This window comes from Denticeps clupeoides, chromosome 16 (assembly GCF_900700375.1).
Source record: "Denticeps clupeoides chromosome 16, fDenClu1.1, whole genome shotgun sequence".
Classification (NCBI taxonomy): domain Eukaryota; kingdom Metazoa; phylum Chordata; class Actinopteri; order Clupeiformes; family Denticipitidae; genus Denticeps; species Denticeps clupeoides.
The window spans coordinates 5497236-5516451 of record NC_041722.1 but is presented as its reverse complement, the minus strand read 5'-3'; the positions used below and the strand labels follow the sequence as shown (position 1 = coordinate 5516451).

The 19216-nt window shown below is 43.8% G+C and overlaps 1 protein-coding gene across 1 annotated transcript in view; it reads left to right on the top strand.

Annotated features, from left to right (window-relative positions):
- LOC114765815 (neural-cadherin) overlaps nt 1–19216 on the top strand; it is a 150864-nt gene that overhangs the window by 110347 nt on the left and 21301 nt on the right. The window contains exons 23-28 of the mRNA XM_028956279.1: nt 2398–2612; nt 9239–9366; nt 9648–9775; nt 10262–10385; nt 13015–13195; nt 14825–14991. Of these exons, the coding sequence (XP_028812112.1) occupies nt 2398–2612; nt 9239–9366; nt 9648–9775; nt 10262–10385; nt 13015–13195; nt 14825–14991 (943 nt within the window). The remainder of the gene's footprint in view (nt 1–2397; nt 2613–9238; nt 9367–9647; nt 9776–10261; nt 10386–13014; nt 13196–14824; nt 14992–19216) is intronic.

The window sequence follows — 19216 nt, the reverse complement described above, 5'->3', positions numbered from 1 at the left end:
ATTAAAAGGTACTTACTGATAACTAGCAAGTGGTTATTTCTTAATTTTTGCATTTATTTTTGTAAAAAGGATGAGGATGCATTTGAATTTTAGCTCATAAGGCTGCGCTTAGCAATAGTTTGAAATGTTTGCACTGTAATATTCCATGAAAAATATATAATCAACTAGAAGATGTTTTGGAAGTAACAATGTGACTCTCTATTGCTGACAGAAGGAAATATCTCAGTGTTTCCACCCCATTCACCCATGACACCCTGTATGTGAACAAAAGTGTTTTTGGGTCATTTCCACACAGTACAGTAAAATTAAATGCAATCATTCAAAATGATCTAATTTTGTTTCATGTGTTTTGTTTTTGTTTTTTAAATAAAATGATTGTCATTTTGAAACACTTCAGCACAGCACATGGTGACACAACTAAATGTGTGCTCTGCATTTAACCCATCACCCTTAGTGAGCAGTGTGTGGGGACGGTGCTTTGCTCAGTTTGACGTTTGGGATTCAAACCAGCAACCTTCTGATTATGCTCCCTTTTCCTTACCCACTAGGCCACCACAGCCCATATGTTTGTTACACTTTGAAACTAAAGCTCTGATTTGCAAAAAAAATTAATGGGGGAATAAGTCACAAGGTCAGGGTCAAACAAATTTAGAAACAATAGAAAAGGAATGACTTCCCATTGGGCTTGCTGCTTATGATGTTCTCAAAGGGTCACTCGGGACGTTTTGGTGATATTTTGGTATGTTGAGCCTGACTCCAACTTTGGACCAATTTTGACAGAACAACTTTCAGGTGCATTTTGGCTGCAGTGGCATGTTTTTTGGCTTCTCTCACCCCTTCCCTGTGGATTAGTGTCCTAAACAATCCATCTGTGTCCTTGTCCCGCCTGTCTCCTGGCCCGCCGCTTTCGTTTGTAAACAGCGGCGAGCGTTTGATTAGCGCTTGCGGCTATTAGAGGGAGAAGGGCGCCTTTATTGTGTCACCCGTTCCGCCGCCGTCCCCTTTCATTTACACGTCCGTCAGACTCCTTGAGCGACTGTCATTTTCCGACAGACTTTTCCTCTCGCGGAGCAAACCAAAATAAAGAGAGAGAGAGAGAGAGAGAGAGAGAGAGCACAAAAGACAACAGACCGAGCCCACGCCTGCTTCAGAAGCTGTGATTAGATTTAGGGATGCAGAGGTGGAGGAGGGGGTGCAGGGAAGAGAGCAGAGCACTCGCGCCTCTGCAGACTGTGATTGATGCTGCTGGTGGAGAGGGGAGTGCAGGTGGTCACACGGGCTTTGGGTAACAAGTGGATAAATAATCACCGCGTGGTCGGTGGATGGGTTGCCGAAGGCCCACGTTGCCGTTAGTGTGTGTGTTGAAGCTGCTCACTTTCATATGTTGATTTGTTCTTTGCGAATGTATGTAATCTATGATTATGTAGGTGTGTGAGTGTGTGTTGTGGGTTGTTATGGCACCCAGGCATCCACATCTAATCTGTGAGTATGTGGGAGTGAGTAGTATAGTGTGTATGCATTAAATGCGCCTTCAGATGCTTGTATGCATGTGTGCAGAGCAGATAACTGTGTGGATGTAATGTATGTAATCTTTGTGTTTGTGTGTGTGTGCTCTTGTACTTCAATCTTGAAAACCAAATACAGTCACTAAGATAAGAACACATGACATTTCAGTCAATTTCCGTTATGAAGGAAAAACCCAGTTGCAAAAATGCATCTGCTAGTATGTTGAGGATTATGTTATTACTAGGGCTGTCAATCAATTAAAAATGAACAAACAACACATTTTGCAATTAATTATTTGTGATTAATTATGATTAATTTCAAATCATTCTTAAGAATTGGATAGAGACGAGGATGGTAAAAAGCTTCAGAAGGGGAGTGACTGGGGAGATGACCTAGTCATAAAGCACCATGCAGATTCTGACAATTGATAAAATATAAAAATACTGATTTTTTTTGGTCTCTCAATAATTCATTTGGGCGCTACTGTAAAATTCCTATCCTGATTCAGATAATGTACCTAAAATGCTGTGAACCAGGTGACATATTTTCATCCGGTTGCCCCTGATTTCCACACTCCGTAAATGCATTTCTCTGTTGAGTGCGTTGCCAGCTGCGTGTCTGAAAATAATGTACAAAAGATGCATCATCAGAATATTTTCTTCTCTGTCTTTATTTTGATTTTCTAGCTAGGGTGAATTTTGTTTCATAAGTCAAATAACTTTGCGCTAATTGTTTTAAGTTATTTTAACGTGTTGCATGTTTAGTCGTATTTTTTTTCCGCATGCTTAAAAGACGTACTGCTTATTTATTAACATGTTAAACCAAATGAGTGTGTGTGGTCACGCTGTCTCGTGCATTGCCTCTGTAATTGTGTGATTGTGTTTGACCCAGGTGCCAGTGCCCGGCGCAGTTCGAGGGGCCTGAATGCCAGCAGACAAAACACAGTTTCCATGGCAATGGCTACGCCTGGTTTCCCCCCATAAGGCCGTGTTTTGAGAGCCACCTCTCCCTGGAATTCATCACCGAGGTCACAGATGGCTTACTGCTGTACAGTGGGCCAATCGCCCAGCTTCAACCGTGGGACCCGGAGGATTTCATGGCCATAGGTAAAATCACCTCCACATAACCCTTTGAAGAAAAAAACAGCGGGAGAAGCACAAACTGAGCTTCTTTTCCTGCAGTCCTCTGGTGCAAACATCACGTCAGCTTCCTAAAAACATGCCAGGGATGAGTCGATACGAGTGAAAAAAAAGCTAGCAAGGCCTCCAGAGAGGCTAGGGGGGGCATGAGAAGGGGGTTCACGGCCTAGAACGAATGCAAAGAAGACGAGAACTTCCAGACTGCGCGGCCATGTGCAGCATGAACCAAAGTGAGACAACAGGCTTGGCACTGGAGTCCATTCAACTCATGCACCGCAGTATTACGCAACCAACACGTTTGAACTGTTACATGCAAAGTTTTATTTGACATGTTTTATAATTGTATAAACTTTGTGTAAACCTAACCAGATTAAGCGCTGCATTGAAAAGACTTGAAAGGTGGTAGTAGCCTAGTGTGTAACACACTTGCCTATGAACCAGAAGACCCGGGTTCAAATCCCACTTACTACCATTGTGTCCCTGAGCAAGACACTTAACCCTAAGTTGCTCCAAGGGGGGACTGTCCCTGTAATACTGATTGTAAGTCGCTCTGGATAAGGGCGTCTGATAAATGCTGTAAATGTAATATTGAAGGTCTGGAACATAAACCGTTATGAGTCTGTCTGAACACGCAGAAATTGACTCTACGATCATGTGTGCGACTCCTCCATCTCTTCCAAAGGATTTAGCACTTTTTAATACAAAAGTTAAAGACAGTGGGATATTGGCTCGGGGGAGATTTGTTGTGCCAGCTGAGCGCCGCTGCCAAAATTGCATGTGGGGGTGGCACGGCCGAGCGTGACCTTTACTGCTGCGCCACCCGGCCCGCCCCGATCGGGGAAGGGGGGTGGTGAACCATCAGGACGGAAATGGGCGCTCAAGGGTTAATGAGAGCACTCATTATGGGATTAAATGGCTGTTTGTCATTCGTTTGGGAAGGTAATTATGGCGGCCTGTGCGTATTTAGGGCGTTAATGAAGCTGTCGAGGCTGTTGTGCATGCTCCGCGGCTCCTCTCCCAGCTGGGGAGTTTGTATGAACATGGCGCATGTTTGTACTTTGATGGGCTCGCCTTTGTGCGCACGCTCACGTTTGTTTTCCCCGTGTTTGTTTGAGGAGCGGGCGATGAGCGAGCGATCAGGGATACGCAGGAGGCTTACTGGCAGATGAAGAAGGGAAGAGATGAGGGAGCCGCGGCCACGCGGTGTGTTTGCTTCAGAGGGCGGGGGGGGGGTCTCTCCCCGTGGGTCAGCAGCTCGGTGTCAGGATGGGACAGTCACGCACAGATGGCACTCAGATTACTCCAGGAATGGCACTGAAATCTGTTCAGTTTGGTTCAAATTAATCTGCGCAGCCTCAAAATCAATCAATCTACATCAGGGCCCCAAGCATCTCGCAGGCTACCATTTCATTCAGTTAATTTTGTTGTAATGTAGTTCTGTAAAATTTTATAATTGTATAAACTTTTATAATTGTATAAACTTTGTGTAAACCTAACCAGATTAAGCGCTGCATTGAAAAGACTTGAAAGGTGGTAGTAGCCTAGTGTGTAACACACTTGCCTATGAACCAGAAGACCCGGGTTCAAATCCCACTTACTACCATTGTGTCCCTGAGCAAGACAATTCCATTTGATTCGACTTGATTCAATGAAATATACTACACTTCAAGTGACAAGATTTGCACAAACACTTTTGCATAAAGAAATGGTCAAAACTCTGGTAGGCAGAGTCAGCAGAACCACACCCACCTTTTCTTAGGGGATAAACAAGAACGTGGCGGCTCTTGTTCTCTGCCACCGCACAACAGAGACGGATCCTTATGGCCCACTTACACTAAACTGTGTTCCTCCTTGTAACAGACATCTTTCCCTCTCAGTCTAGCATTCATAGTGCACGCAAAGCATGCTGGTACTGTCAGGTTGGCCGGCCTCTTCAACCACAACATACATACATACACACAATTACATACATTACATATTCAGAAAAAGTGGTTTTGTTTGATATTTGTAGGCTAGACCAAAAATGTAATTGTGATAGAAGCTTAAATACACATTTTTTATTTGTTTTAATTTTGAAAGATGATTCTTGTCTTAGGGGTTTTCCACATATATCCGTTCCTGCATAGTTACTGTTGAGGAAAAAATATATTGAAAAAACTACTGCCTGAAACTTTTGTGCAGTACTGAACAGTGGATATAAAAATTTACACACCCATGTTAAAACACAATAAATAATTTCAAACTTTTACCACCTTAAAATATTCATAGGAAATACCACATTCATTTTCCACCCTTAATGTTTTGAGGCAAAGCTAGATGCGGTGGATCTAAGTGGATCAGGAGAGTTTGTTTTCACTGGCGAAGCAAACTGAAGTGACCTCCCAGTGTAGTATCAGTTCACAACAAATGCTGTCAAATCGATCAGAATTCAGGGCTGAAATGAATCAAGTGTAAAAAAAAATAAACACATTTGTTCAAACCAGCATGGTCATTAAATCAGTCAAGATTCAGTTTGTAGACATTAACCTGAATCTGATTTATTCCTTTCACCATTGGAGTTAAAGAAAGTGGCTAAATCAGTTCAGATCAGTGTAGCGCTGTAAAAATTCTAATTTAGTTCAGTTTAGTAACCAGAATCTATGAATCCAGGTCAGGGTTATGGCAGGAGCTTGACAGTTCTCATCCATTAGTTCAATTCACATCAGTTCATCTCTCCCTCCATAGACAGAAGGTAGCCCTAATTCAATTCTGGCCAATTCATTTCAAATTCTGTAATGCTCTGTACACATGATACGCAAATTATCACATGACGTTTTTCTTATAGTCGTTGAACAGAACGGTGTGTCCAGGAGTGTGACAGCAAGACAAAGGGAGAGAAACAGTGAGAGTGACAGAGCTAAGAGAACAGGATGATGATGTGTAGGATGAGCTGAGAGGCCAGTGCTGTTATAGAGAAGTGTGGGGGTAGAAATTTGATTAGAGAGCTGAACAGCCTGCTGTCCGACATGACTTCAGCGTCAGAGGATGAATCACAAAGAATGAATTGTGTCGGGGGGGGTAAAATTGGCCATGTCTGCGTGTATTATGTTTTAATGAGGCTATACATTATGCTCATGCAGCCCAGAAAGAAAAGCTCTCCTGGCTGAAGAGCAGTACGAAGAATGGCGAGGTTGGAGGGGCCAGACTCATATCCTCAGTGGAGGACATTGTCGAGTATGAAAAGATCAAAAAGTGGAAATATAGAAAACTCAACTGAGAATACATTAAAATAAAATAGAATCCAGCTTCACACTTGGTGCATTATCTAAGAATTAGATGTGTTCAAGAATTTCAGCAATCAGATATCCTTAATAAGAGGGCTGAAAAGTCTAGCTCTATGTTGGTTTTGGTAACAGATGTCCCAATATAATTATAACATCATGTCATTTTGCTGATGGTGCCATGAACAGACACTGTAGGTAACCAGAGGAGTAGAGAATAGTCGGTGTTGCCAGATTGGGCATTTTTGAATTTGGTGTGGTGGGAGAAAATGCATTGAGGAACCCAGTTCTTATTTAAGTATGTAAAGTCCAGAGGCATGCTCACTAGGTGAAATCAACAATTCTTTCTTATCTGTTTATCAATGTGAACCCTGAAGGCACTTTTGACTTTACACTAGAGAACAAGCCCAATGCTTATTTTAGAACTTTAAAAACATTATCTTTCTTAATTTTTCTCCACTTGTCCATGTTTCTCTACCACTTGGGTGGTAGTAGACTAGTGGGTAACACACTCGCCTATGAACCAGAAGACCCGGGTTCGAATCCCACTTACTACCATTGTGTCCCTGAGCAAGACACTTAACCATAAGTTGCTCCAGGGAGACTGTCCCTGTAACTACTGATTGTAAGTCGCTCTGGATAAGGGCGTCTGATAAATGCTGTAAATGTAAATGTAAATGTTTCTCAGGGTCATTAATACGGCATAAAACTGAAGAAGAGGGCTACAGCCCTAAATACGCCCTTATACCCTCCAGATATTTTGGGATGAAGTGCTGATGACATTGTGTCGGTGTACCAGTGTGCTCCGGTCGTTTAGCTCTTAAGAGCTTTGTCAGCGCTCATGTGTGTTATAAAGGGGTCGAGGGGTTAAATAAGATGAATCATCAGGCCGGCTGTAGGCTAATAGAATGCCGGAGTGTGTTTTAATACAGTTTGCCATCCCTAATGACACGATGCTCATATTTCCCCTAACCTGATTGCACCCGAGTGACCTGCCAGAAGATTCAATATTTACAGTGTATGTATTGCTATCCAAATATGGGCTGTATGCAGGGTGTCTTCTCCAGCTTGGGTTCATGTATAAATTCTCTCACAATGGACCGGGTTTCGTTTACTGACCTGCCAGGTCTGTTTGATCTCATTGGATGAAAAGGACTGAGGCAATTCCATCAACACCTTTATACCATTCAAGACGCTCCTGTGTAAACTCTTCCCCTTTCAAGGTTGCGCTCTGTCAGGGCTGAACATGGTGGCCGCGTGCGGTCGGTACTCAAATTAGAGGGACAAATGGCATTTGGCTGATAGCTGATGTCCAGTGTAGGTAAATCAGACTCAGACAGCCTCTCAGAGTGGTGGGATGCCCCTCTGCCAGACCAGCCTGGGGCTCCAGCCAATCAGAGGCTAATCTAATGATACCGGTTGCACTTCATCAATAGAGCTCACCTTGGGATTGATTAAGAAGGCATATTTTTTTTAAATGATTTATTTAGTCCCATGCTAGATCAAAACATTCCATATATCCATGTCCACGTCCATCAATTCAGTTCAGTTCAAATCAATACACTGCTTTACATGCAACACACAAGAGCCTGGCCCTGGCTCGTGGCTCTAGCCATGCAGAGAGAAACATACCGATACCGATTGCATTTTGGCAACACAAAGCTGACTTTACGATAAAAATAGAAACTTAATATAGGACCATGCTGGAGAGGGACTTTTCTCTGGATGAGTTCCATGGCATACTGCCTCTTTCTACTGTTTGTGTATCGTGCAGATTAGCTTCAATTCTGAGATGCATTATCATTAAAAAACGTCTATGTGGGGAAAAAAAGTGTGTGAGACACACACTCAGAGAGAGAGAGAGAGCTAGCGCATCTGGAGTCTTTAAGATGAAAGGAAAGAGGGAGATTCTGTTACACCCCGAGGGTGACACACGCATTACGGTCAATTTGCTGAAGCCTGTTTCACAGTGGAACCTCCCAGACTCTCTCAGCGCCACAGCAGGTCTCAAATATCGCTTTTAACTTCCAACATTTCACCCCATTTCCTGCGAAAGCGTGCAAATTTCTGATCACCCTTTTTTTTTTTAAAAAAAATACTCACACATGCTGTGTACATCAGATCTGGATATAACAAATTGTGAATCATCATGCTGTTTCCGTCCATATGCTTGTAGGGTGGAACATTGGTGGCACGAGCGGTGGAGGGCGCCACCCACTACCATCCCAGAGAGATTAATTGTCAACTACGTTAAAGTCTGATTGTTATGAATTAGGGATGAAGTGAGGAACTTGCATCTGCCCGCAGCAGACGATGGTTAAGAGCAAAAGCTTGTAGTAGTACACACCCACCCACCCACCCACACACACACACACACACTCACACCACACACACAGACACTACCGGAACTGTAGTCTGACCTCAGTTGGCTGTTTTAGTAACGTGTCTTTTTTACTTGTCGCCACCGTTCCCATTTTCCCTAAAATGTCATGCCAAGGAAGTGCAAGAAGGCTGTCAGGTGAGGTGTGGAGGCCAGAGGATCTCTTGAGTATTTTACACTGAAAAGGTCCGCTGGGGTGCCCAGATTTTACTCCCCACCCATCACTCCGGGAGGAGAGGAGCAATAGCACGACAGAACGAAATCAAGTGGGATTTTAGAAGCCAGAGAAGCAGGAGGTGAAGAAGAGCAATGCGAAGGGGCCAATAGACCTCCACCGAGAAAGGAATTAAGCGATGACAGGATGATGGAGGGAAACGCCAGGCCGGAGGTAGGGGAAGAGCAGCGGCCGGCCCACAAAGTGAAGCCATTAGAGTAAGAGGGCAACGGGGCAGCACCGGGATGGGCTTTCAGACTCACCTCTGCTTTCGTCCGGGCAGAATGCTGGTGAACGAAGGAGTGTGTGTTTGTGTCTGTATGCATGTGTCTGGGATAAAGTCAGGATCAGTGGGTGATATGAATGACTTCACTCCCAGAGACTGACAGACAGTATTGAGCCTGAGGGATCATGCTTCATTAATTTTTAATTTGCCAATTGACTAAGTCAGAAACAGCAGCCCTTTTTGGAACATGTTGATGAGGGAGATAGGCGCAGTGTAACCGGTGCAGCTCCGTGTTGCTCTTTGCTTTCAATAAAAAAAAAAAGTTTGTGAAACTTTGCATGCCGATTCAAGCTGATGTCCCCATTGTCGGGTTTGTGTCAGGCACTCTTGGTCACCCACAACCACCCCCAAAAAATACATTTTCCATCTAATCAAACGCGTAAATCTCGCTCACGCTGTCCTGAGACACTCTGTTCATCTCTCTCTCTCTCTCTCTCCTTTTCTTCCCCCCAGAGCTCATCGATGGCACTCCCACCCTGAAGATAAACCACGGCTCTGGCACCCTGGTCCTGCAGTTGCCAGGCAATGTGAATGTGGCGAACAGAAGGTGGCACAGGCTGGACGTGCGGAGCAACAGTAAGGTGGGCGTCCGTGGGCAGCCAGGCCCGTGCCAGGGCAGTTGTGGCCATTCCCCTGGCGTCTCAGCCTCTGGCCCAAAGTGGTTCCCCAGTGCTCATGCTGACACGTGACCCCGCCCCCTTTGACACGCTGAGCTGGTGTGAGGTTAAAGAGTGCGCAGGAGGTTGTGAATTACGGTTTCCAGATCCTGACGGTTGTTACGGAGGTTGAGAGGAGTTCTGACTGTCAGTAACACATCCACACCCCTGCTGCCCTGAGCGTCACCTTTATCCCTCCCTTCCAGGAGGTCCGCTTCACCCTGGACCGCTGCGCCACTGCCGCCATCATGGAAATGGAGGGGGTGAGCAACTGGTTGACCACCGAGGACCGCACTTCCTGTGAGGTCACCGGCATCACGCCCAACCTGGACAGGTATCTTTCGTCTCTCCGCCTCTCAGGCTCCTCCCCTGCTCGTTGGTTGCTTGCAGTTTAATTGATTCGTTAGATAATTTATGAGCTCTGCGATTAATATGGCGTGCCTCACTCTCACCCCCGCTTCTCATGTATCTCTGAGTGTCACTGCGGATCAATCTCGCAATCGACTGGATGTCTTTGCACTCATTTATTTGTTATTTTGCTTGCATAGATCTGACAAGCTCAGTGAATTATTAGCAATTATTAATAGACTTTAATTTGTTTGCAGACTTTCATATTGATCCCGGTTCTGGCTAAAAGTCAGCAATCAGTGCAACATATGAAAAGCTCTAGCATCAGTGGACGGGAAAAAGAAAAAAGGAAGTGATATAATTCGACAGTAATCAGAATAAATGAACACACTGGTGCGAGAGCGCATGTGAGTGTGTGTGTGTGTGTGTGTGAATAGCACTGCTGACTGATGGCTGCTGTTGGTTGTTACAGGCATCTGAACGTGACGCAGGTGTTGCAGTTGGGTGGTGTCAACGAAAACCTGCCGTACGTCTATCCCCAGCTGCAGCACAAGCACTTCACCGGCTGCATCCGCAACCTTGTGGTCGACAGCAAGGTGCAGTATCACCGCTTTCACTTCCAAGGTCTCCCGTGTCCGCTCCTCCAAGATCCAGAACAAGGCTGCGTACAACACAATCGATACGTAACAAGAGAATATGCTTCTGCAGCAGATGAATTCAAATCTCCTTTTCAGGGAACACTTTTCTTTTATTGGAGGAGAATAGTGTTGCCAGTTCACTGAAGAATTATTTACCAGACAAAGATGGCACTCGGACAACTAGTGCATCTTGTGTCAGGGTGTTAAAAATGGGTTCCATAAAACGTTTAGTTGTCGTTCAGTGCTATCGATTTCTGGATTTCTGTTTTCATTTGCACCACAAGTGCCAAAGTCAGATTTGTGCTTATGTGATGCACGCTCTGGGCTGTATTTTAATAGCATTTTCCCTTCAGCCAGGATGGCACTGGGAGTGTAGGCCTAGTCAACACAGCATCATCCAGTCACAGGCACAATTTTCAACAACTTATCAACTAATTATGAATTATGGAATACCATGTAAGGAAACCTTAACAAACCAGAAAATCGAATTAAAATTAAAATTTCTCACTATATGGGCAGATAATTTTTCAAATTCTTCATTTAAGTCTATGACAGTTTTTAGCACCATACAGGAAAGTCCTCGGATGGGGGGAAAAACTAGAATTTGGAACATTTTAATGTCAGCATGTAGACAAATTCCCTTTTTGAATACAATAAGTTGGGAATAGGCACAGAAACCGCTTGTACATGCTCACTTACACTTTTAAGTCACCAAGCAGCACATCCCAGAGAGAGGAGCGGCCCTGCCTCACTCCATCTAAGCAGGAAATAGGGATGAAGAAGACAGGATCAATTTCACACTTTCACTGTTAACTGAGTGGTAGAACACTGCAGAGTAGCAGGGCATAAGACACACGGCGCACTTCCGCACTCTCTGAGGAGGCTCGGCCGACGTCGGCGTTCCCATTAACTGCATTTGTATTTCACTGCGGCGTCACGCGCCATTCGCTTGGGCGTATGGGAGGGGCGGTGCTGCCGCAGCAGAACTTCAATCCAGACAGTCATCGGAGATGGCTGGACATGGGGCATTAGGCCCGGCTGATGCTGGAACATTTTCTGCTGGTGAAAAAAGGCACCGTGCCATGCTAATGTTGCTGTTTCGGACTTGTTAAGGGGCAAGGCCAGTCACCACCCCTCAAGTCATTTTAATTGTAGCACATGGGGTATGTTACATGGTGATTGTTACATGGGGTATATCTTCTGGATGTGCAGAAATGAACAGATAAGTGATCTGGAGAAGAGGAATCATCTACCCACCCAGATCTTTTTGTTGGTGTGTCTATTTTTTATATTCTGCAAATGTAAATGGAATTTATATTCAAAAGATTATAACCGCTGGACAGGGGATGTTTTTATGAATACACTTTTAAAGGGCAGGGGCCTCACGCAACCTATTTCCTAATTCTGAACAATTTAAACCTTTAAACCATCTATCAGTATCTCAATGTCCTTCCCCCATTGCTTTCATCTGTTTTCTTGGCTCATAACGGCCCTTCATCAGCAGACATTGTCCTCTCTGTTATTATTTTATAGACTTTTAATTTGGCAAACTAGTGAACACTCCCCACATTCTATGTTTTACATAGATCCTTCATAAAACCCCCCTACATTTTTTTTTTTTGGTTTGTGGTTGTGAGGTTTTCATTTAAATTACCAGCTGCAGAATATTCCATCAGATGCTGGGATTGAAGGAATGTGGAGAGACAGGGGGAACCTTTTCCTTCTTATTACCCTCCCCCTCTATCTCTTCCGTCCTCTTTATCTTCCCCTCCAGTTTATCTCTCTTTATCCATGTGGCTGCGAAAATGGCAACCGCTGGAGGGTGAAAGTCAATAAGAGTGCTATCGACTAGCGTAAATATAAGCAAGAACACCAGACGCCTCCATATAACTCTCACCCTGCAAAGCAGGGAAAGAAGGAGCACCTGTTGGCTGCAGATTGCCCTTCCTTCCAGGCCGAGCTCGTGGGGCGGGGGATCGATGGATCAGTGGCATAGTCCCAGTCGCAAACAATTTCCTGCTAAGGACCGGATGAATAGTGGTCATTTAACGAGGACAAAAATGCAGATGAAAGAGGAGAGGGGACGTATCGCGCCTTGCACCGAGGGGAGACACAAGACCTCAAGGTCTTCCTCCGCCTTTGAGCCCAACCGCTCTTGGCCCGCCCCTTTGTGCGGTCATCGATTGTCCGGGCCCTGCTCTGTGGAAGCTGCCTTATTTACATGGACATGGCGTCATGGAGTCTGAGCGAAAGGTGAACTCACGCGAGAAGTGCTGCCGCCAACTGAAAAGGAACTCTCCACACCAAATCCAGAATTCATTATGTGATATCTCACCGCGAGAGCAGACGAGAGGAACCCTTTCAACATGCACCAGCATGCCCCATAGCTGAAAATGGAGCTATGGTCCCGTCAAATGACTCAGCAATTTAACGCGGGGTAAAGGGTGCCCTCCGTCAGTGTGAGAGGCTTTGTTTATTGGATTGGATTTTAAAGGTGCTGTGGAAGCTCTTCAGGGCTCATGTTCTTGATTATTGTTATTTACTGTGGGTGGACGGTTTCTCTCTTTCTCCCTCTCCAACGATCCAGTACTACGACTTAGGCTCCCCCGCAGACTCGTCCAGAAGCACCCCAGGGTGCCTGATGACGGACAGTAGCTGTGTAAACATGGGCTATCCCTCCTGCGGCCCCAGGGGGCGCTGTCATGGAGAATGGGGCTCCTTCAGCTGCCAGTGCATTCCCGGCTACGCTGGCCATCAGTGTGAGCAAGGTACGTCCGTCCCTTACACAAAAATTTCATTTTTTTGCCAATATTAATAACAGGCAACACTGTAATACAGTAGAGCAGTGCCAGTCAATACAGTGTAATAAATATTGACACACAAACAGTAAGCAAATAAGAATAATATTAACATTTTATTTTCAAGCCTCCTTCAAACCCAAGGTCATTTTATGTAGTTCTTCAATGATGCAGTGATGTATGAAACATACAATAAACAGACATACAACAAAAAAGTTCAGCATATCTATTTTTTACATTTGCAAGCACTTATAATTAAACAGGATGTAAAAGGGGGCAGACAAATCAAAATAATGCAAATCTAGACATTTTCCGAGTGCGGAGCATGGCTGCCTTGCGGATCAAGACGAGGCTGCAGGGTTCCTGCACGACCGAGCAAGTGAATGAATGCCGGTCGAATGTTGATGGGATTCGGCGCAAATGAGCTTGTGAGAGTGATGGAGGAGAAATTGTCAAAGGAAATTAAAGAGTGTCGGTTTAATGAGAAAAAATGAATGAGTGTTTAAATGAAGAAATGGATATGGAATTAGGTGGGGGAAGATTGGTGTGGGAAGATTCGGCGGGGAAATCGAGAGGCGGTGAGCGTAGGTATTAATGCCTCTGATTTGATAGCAGGAAGCTGGGCTCTCTGTCAGCTGTTCCTGCCCAAAACACTCACCGAGTTACCGTGAGTTCCGCTGACTGAATGCTAGTCAGCGCCTCAGAGGATCTTGTTCTTCAGCTTCACTTTGGCAAGATCTGATGAACAGACGGGTGACAGGCAGAAAATGTCTCTAGTGGAGTTTAGTCATTTTGATGATGGTGGAAGAGAGAGATGTGAATATGTTGGACGCCCCACCACCCCAAATAACAATACTATAGTCCGCATAATATTACAATGGGTGGTAGGAGCCAAGTGGTTTATACACTCGCCTATAAACCAGAAGACCACAAATTCACATGTTCAAATCCCACTTACTACCATTGTGTCCTTGAGCAAGACACTTAAACCAGAGTGTCTCCAGGGGGACTGTCCCTGTAACTACTGATTTAAAGGATAAGAGCTGATAAAAGCCATAATTTTCATTTAAAAGCCATACATTTTTTACTTTGGAGATGAGTCTGATTGTAAAGACACTATCATGCTTCTATATTACAGATTATTGTGAAATAAAACTGATAAAACTGATAAAAAATTTAAATGATGATTCCAAGAATCTCTTGAGATTTTGAGATTTCTATTGCAGAATATACACAAACCATCATTATTGTTAATAGAAGATGACACAGGCTTAAAAAAAATCAGACACTTGACAAGTTTCCATATATTCTAATCACAGTTTCAGTTTGTGCTGCTGAAGGTTAATGGAAACTTGACTACTGTTTAATACATCCCTTCAAAATCTCCCAGTTGGATAATCAGCTATTCAGACTCATACCCTATGTTCCATTAACTTTGTATTGATCCTCAACAGAACTTTTCTCTAAGGGTACAAATGATCAAAACCGTGGCAAAATAAAACGCCCCAGGAAAGAGCTTCCCACCTCATTTATTGAGTTTTATCTGCCCCTTTTAACTAATCTGCGTCTGAGCCTTGCCTTGTCTGTTGTTTGGTACAGAGATTCCTGAATATTCGTTTGACGGGCGCAGCCATGTCCATTACCAGCTGGCCTCTCCTCTGCCGGCGCGGCGCACCCAGCTGCAGCTGCTGGTGAGAACGCGCAAACACAGCAGCACGCTGCTCAGCCTGCTGTCCAACGAACAGAGCGAGTACCTTCGACTGGAGGTGAGAACACACCTTTCTTCATGTGCTTTGCGGTAGTTTGACATCATTGGCAGTCCAAATGTCCTTTTTTCTCCAAATTCGAAATGATAGACAATTGTGTCACTTTCTCTGGATAAACAGTGTGCTCAGCACCTCTTGAAGTGACGCGGTGAGCAAGGCGAAAAGGTTTTGCCGGAGCTTTCACAAAGCTTGTACAGTGTCATGTCTGAACTTCAGACTTGTGTCAGAGAGACAAAGTGAAGCAGTTCACATTCTACCAAATAGCCTGATCAGCCAGTGGTTTCACCAGCAATGGAAAGGTCAACAGTCCTGCAAATTATAATTGCAGTCCAGATATCCCCGTTTCATACCAACTCAAAACATCGCCCCATTCTCCGCCCTGCAGCTGTTCAGGCCAGACATCAGAGCAGATCAAATGAAGGCACCGCCCTAATTTATACACTCAGCCCTGCCACTGATCACTGATTTTCACTGCTTTGGAAGTCGATTGTTTTCTCATTTGTAGGAGACTAAATGCATCACCTCTAGGTAAGGTTAGTCTGTAATGAGGAAAGCTCATTTGCACATGACTGATTCACCTGGCATCTCAATAACACACACACACGACTTTCCGCAAGAAAGGATTTTCTTGTTAAACAAAAGTCAGAAACTTTTTGGAAGTTGTTCTTCAGTAGCCCATGGTCATTGATACAAATATTTGTACAGATTGCCTCTAATTACAGATATAACATAAAACACCAAAATTACAAATAGGTAGGTCTGATAGGCCGTTTTCTCTGCAGAATACCATTGGAAAGATAAAATGGAAGGAATTGTTCAAAATTAATTTTTTTTCTTTCAAATATACACCAAGTTGAAGTCCCATGGTATGTGTAATGGGTTGCCATATTTGAAAAAAATATTCCCAACATGCAACACACCAACTCATTGATGGGTCCTTCTTTTTCTGAGGACTCCAGACGATGGAACAACACAAGTGAGAATATGTGGCAAACAAAAACATTGTAAATATTACATATTACATATTTTATTAATATTTAGTTTAGTTTCTCCATTTCACACAGAGCTAGACAATTGTTCTGGTATTTCAACAGTCCTGAAAGAGTTGCTTTGTTGAGTTCTTGCTTTTTGTTCACACGTTAATAATTGTCTCATGAAGCTGTGTATGATGATGCCAATAGCATGCAAAGCAGTCATGAAGGTAAAGATGGGGGCGACTTCAGATTAACCGGCGTTATATTCACATCACATCACACACAGTGCAAACTGTCCTTAATCAAAAACATGATGCCGTTACATTTACAAATTAGTTGCAATCCGAGCTCAGCTGACTTTGTCGCCTTTTACACTTTGGTTTGGAATGACCTGACCTGTCAAAATCTGTCCATTTTGTACCATGCATTGCCTTGCCATCTGATTGAACAGACTTTGTTTATTTAGTCCTCACACACACAAAAAAAGGCTCACCGTCCACTCTTAACTTTTAACATTTTCTTCTGACTCCTCCAACCCTCCCTAATGAAAGGGAAAGCACATCAGAAAGTAAAACTTCCTTTTGCCAAATATGCATACCAACTTTAGCTCAGCAACCATGATTGTGAAGATGGTGTTCATATTCTCTTAAAAAGTGTTAAAAAGTGTCTCTTTCTAATATGTTAAATTGTCTGTTTTCCTTGTCTGCCAGTAAAGAGTAAATTTTAAAATGGTCTGAAAGTGTCATGGAGACGTGCCAACAGCGGCTGAGATATTGTTACACTGGTTTCGTGCCCTGGACTGGAGCGTGGTTCAGCAGGGTGAGTGTAGTGGACAGAGGTCAACCAGACGATCTTGTGCCAGTCCTAAGCCATCAGTTGGCACACTGTGTGGTCTTAATAGTCAAGGTTCATTCTCTGCTAAAGCTGGGTGAGAGTCTGGGTGAGAATTTTTACACTCAAATTGTTAAAAAGATAAACATTTAGCGGACCACTGTTGTTGTTTTTATGCAGATTAGTACTGATTTTTTTTGTCCATTAGCACCTAAAAACTGTTCTGATTCTGATTTTTTTTTGAGCACCAGAGACAGTAAGGAGTGAAATGTCAATATGCACCCCAGTAAAAATCCCTCCAGGACCAGCTAATAGAAAAGGAAACTGATGAAGGTGCTTTGGACCAACCAATTGAATTATGTTCTTAATCACTAATCTGCTACAATCACTAAAAAGGTTCACAGAGAAGGAAGCTCTTCCAAAAATCTTCGTAAGGCAGATCTTAATATGGACTACCGGCATCGCAAATAGACCAACAAAAAAGACACTTTAATCCTGAAATATATTAATTTGGTTCATATTCTACTTCATCTACTTCATATTCTACTTTTGTTTATAGCACAAAAAACATATTTATTTCTTTGTATGGAGCCTGCTGAGGTCTAAAGATTTTTCAGAAACATTTAGTTTATTCTACTGATTAATGAATCTGACTGGCACAACACCTGGATCCTGCACCAGCTGTGCCCATAATCAATGTATTTTTTTTAATAATTAAAGCAGTTATTTAAGTGAAGACATCATGTACTGGGGAGCGGAATGACATCTCATGTGGTGTAAGGCTGTTTACTCATTCTTCAGGAAAACCAGCACCATGGGGCTGACGACTGATAAAATCTTAGTTGACCAAGAGCTTAATCGGTGATTGATTGACTTGACGAATTAGAGGGATTAGGCCTCGAATACATGTGTGTGTGAAGAATTTGTGCATTCACGCACACACACAAGTGCTTTCTCCGATCGATAAAGGCGCACGGGGCAGCAGTATAAACAGAAGTGAAGGATTGTTGCGGGGCTGTGTAGCTGCTGTGTGTGTGGAATAAATTGAGATTTTTTTTTTTGTGTGTGTTATCGCGGTGCAGTGGGCTACAGTAACGGTACGCTGCGGTTTCTGCACTCAACACAGCACCCAGAGGCTCCTTGGCGGAGGAAGAGTTTACGCTTGTGAAGGAGTGGAGCCCGCCGATAAACGCAACTACAAAGCGGTGATCTCGCAGAACCGATGGGGGAGCGAGCGTGGAGACCGAGCGAGGGAGGATGGGGATGATGGAGGGAGAGCGACGGAGGCAGGGAGATTCCATTAAGTCAAACTGTAATTACTGAGTCCTGAGCTGCCCCCGTGGTCAGGGTCTTCCTTCCTCCCGATGCTATTAGATTAGGCTCGTAGAGCCTGGGTGGGATTGAAAGGGCTGCTGGGAATCATGTGGAAACAGGGGGTAGGCGGCAGGCGTGATGGGCTCTCACCACCCAGAAAGAGATCATTTGACCTGTGGAAAGTGGGCTTGGCGTCTCTCTTAATTGGTGTGAAAATGCTTGACTGCTGGTGCTCTTCTCCATTTGCCTATATATACCCTCTACTAACCTATATGATTATTAGATCATTAAGAAGCCCGTCAACAGCCTAAAGGCTAAAAGGAGGATGTAATGAAACCTTCTTGTATAAGGCAGTGGGACAGGCTTGTCACTATGGAACATGGCTGAATGTGTGACTTCAATTTACTACACAACTGCATTATGCAAAGTAAGAATATTCTGCAGGGATTATTTCAATAAGAAACATTATCTTTCTGTTCCGTTCCAGTCCTCCAAAGCATCTGATCTTGTAGAAGGATGGTAAATAGCATTATTTTATACTATGGTGGGCAGGAGGAACATTTCCATGATGTTGTGTAGCAACGTGCACATGAACTATCAGGGTGGTAGTAGCCTAGTGGGTAACACACTCGCCATTGTGTCCCTGAGCAAGAAACTTAACCCTAATTTGCTCCGGGGGGGGACTGTCCCTGTAAATACTGATTGTAAGTCACTCTGGATAAGGGCGTCTGATAAATGCCGTAAAATGGTAAAAATGTAAAATGTAAACTAAAGAACAATGTTCATATGGCCATATCAGCATCATAATACATAATATGGGAAGGGAGCTAATGTTGGGTACATTTGGTCCCTTTGGTAATACATCCAGAGTATTATGATAGGGCACTTCTGGGCTGTCCTTACGTATTGTTTTTTTCACTGTAAATGCTGTCTGGAGATATGTTGCGTAAGTTACATTTTGCCTGATGTTACATTTTCGGTGGTGACCGGGTTCAAAGAAAGGGACACGCTTTCCCTTTTTTTTTTTTTGTTATTTACATCACAGCAACCGCTAATGCAAAACTGAAAAATGGAAAAATTTGCTCAAGGGGAGCATGACAGAGGGA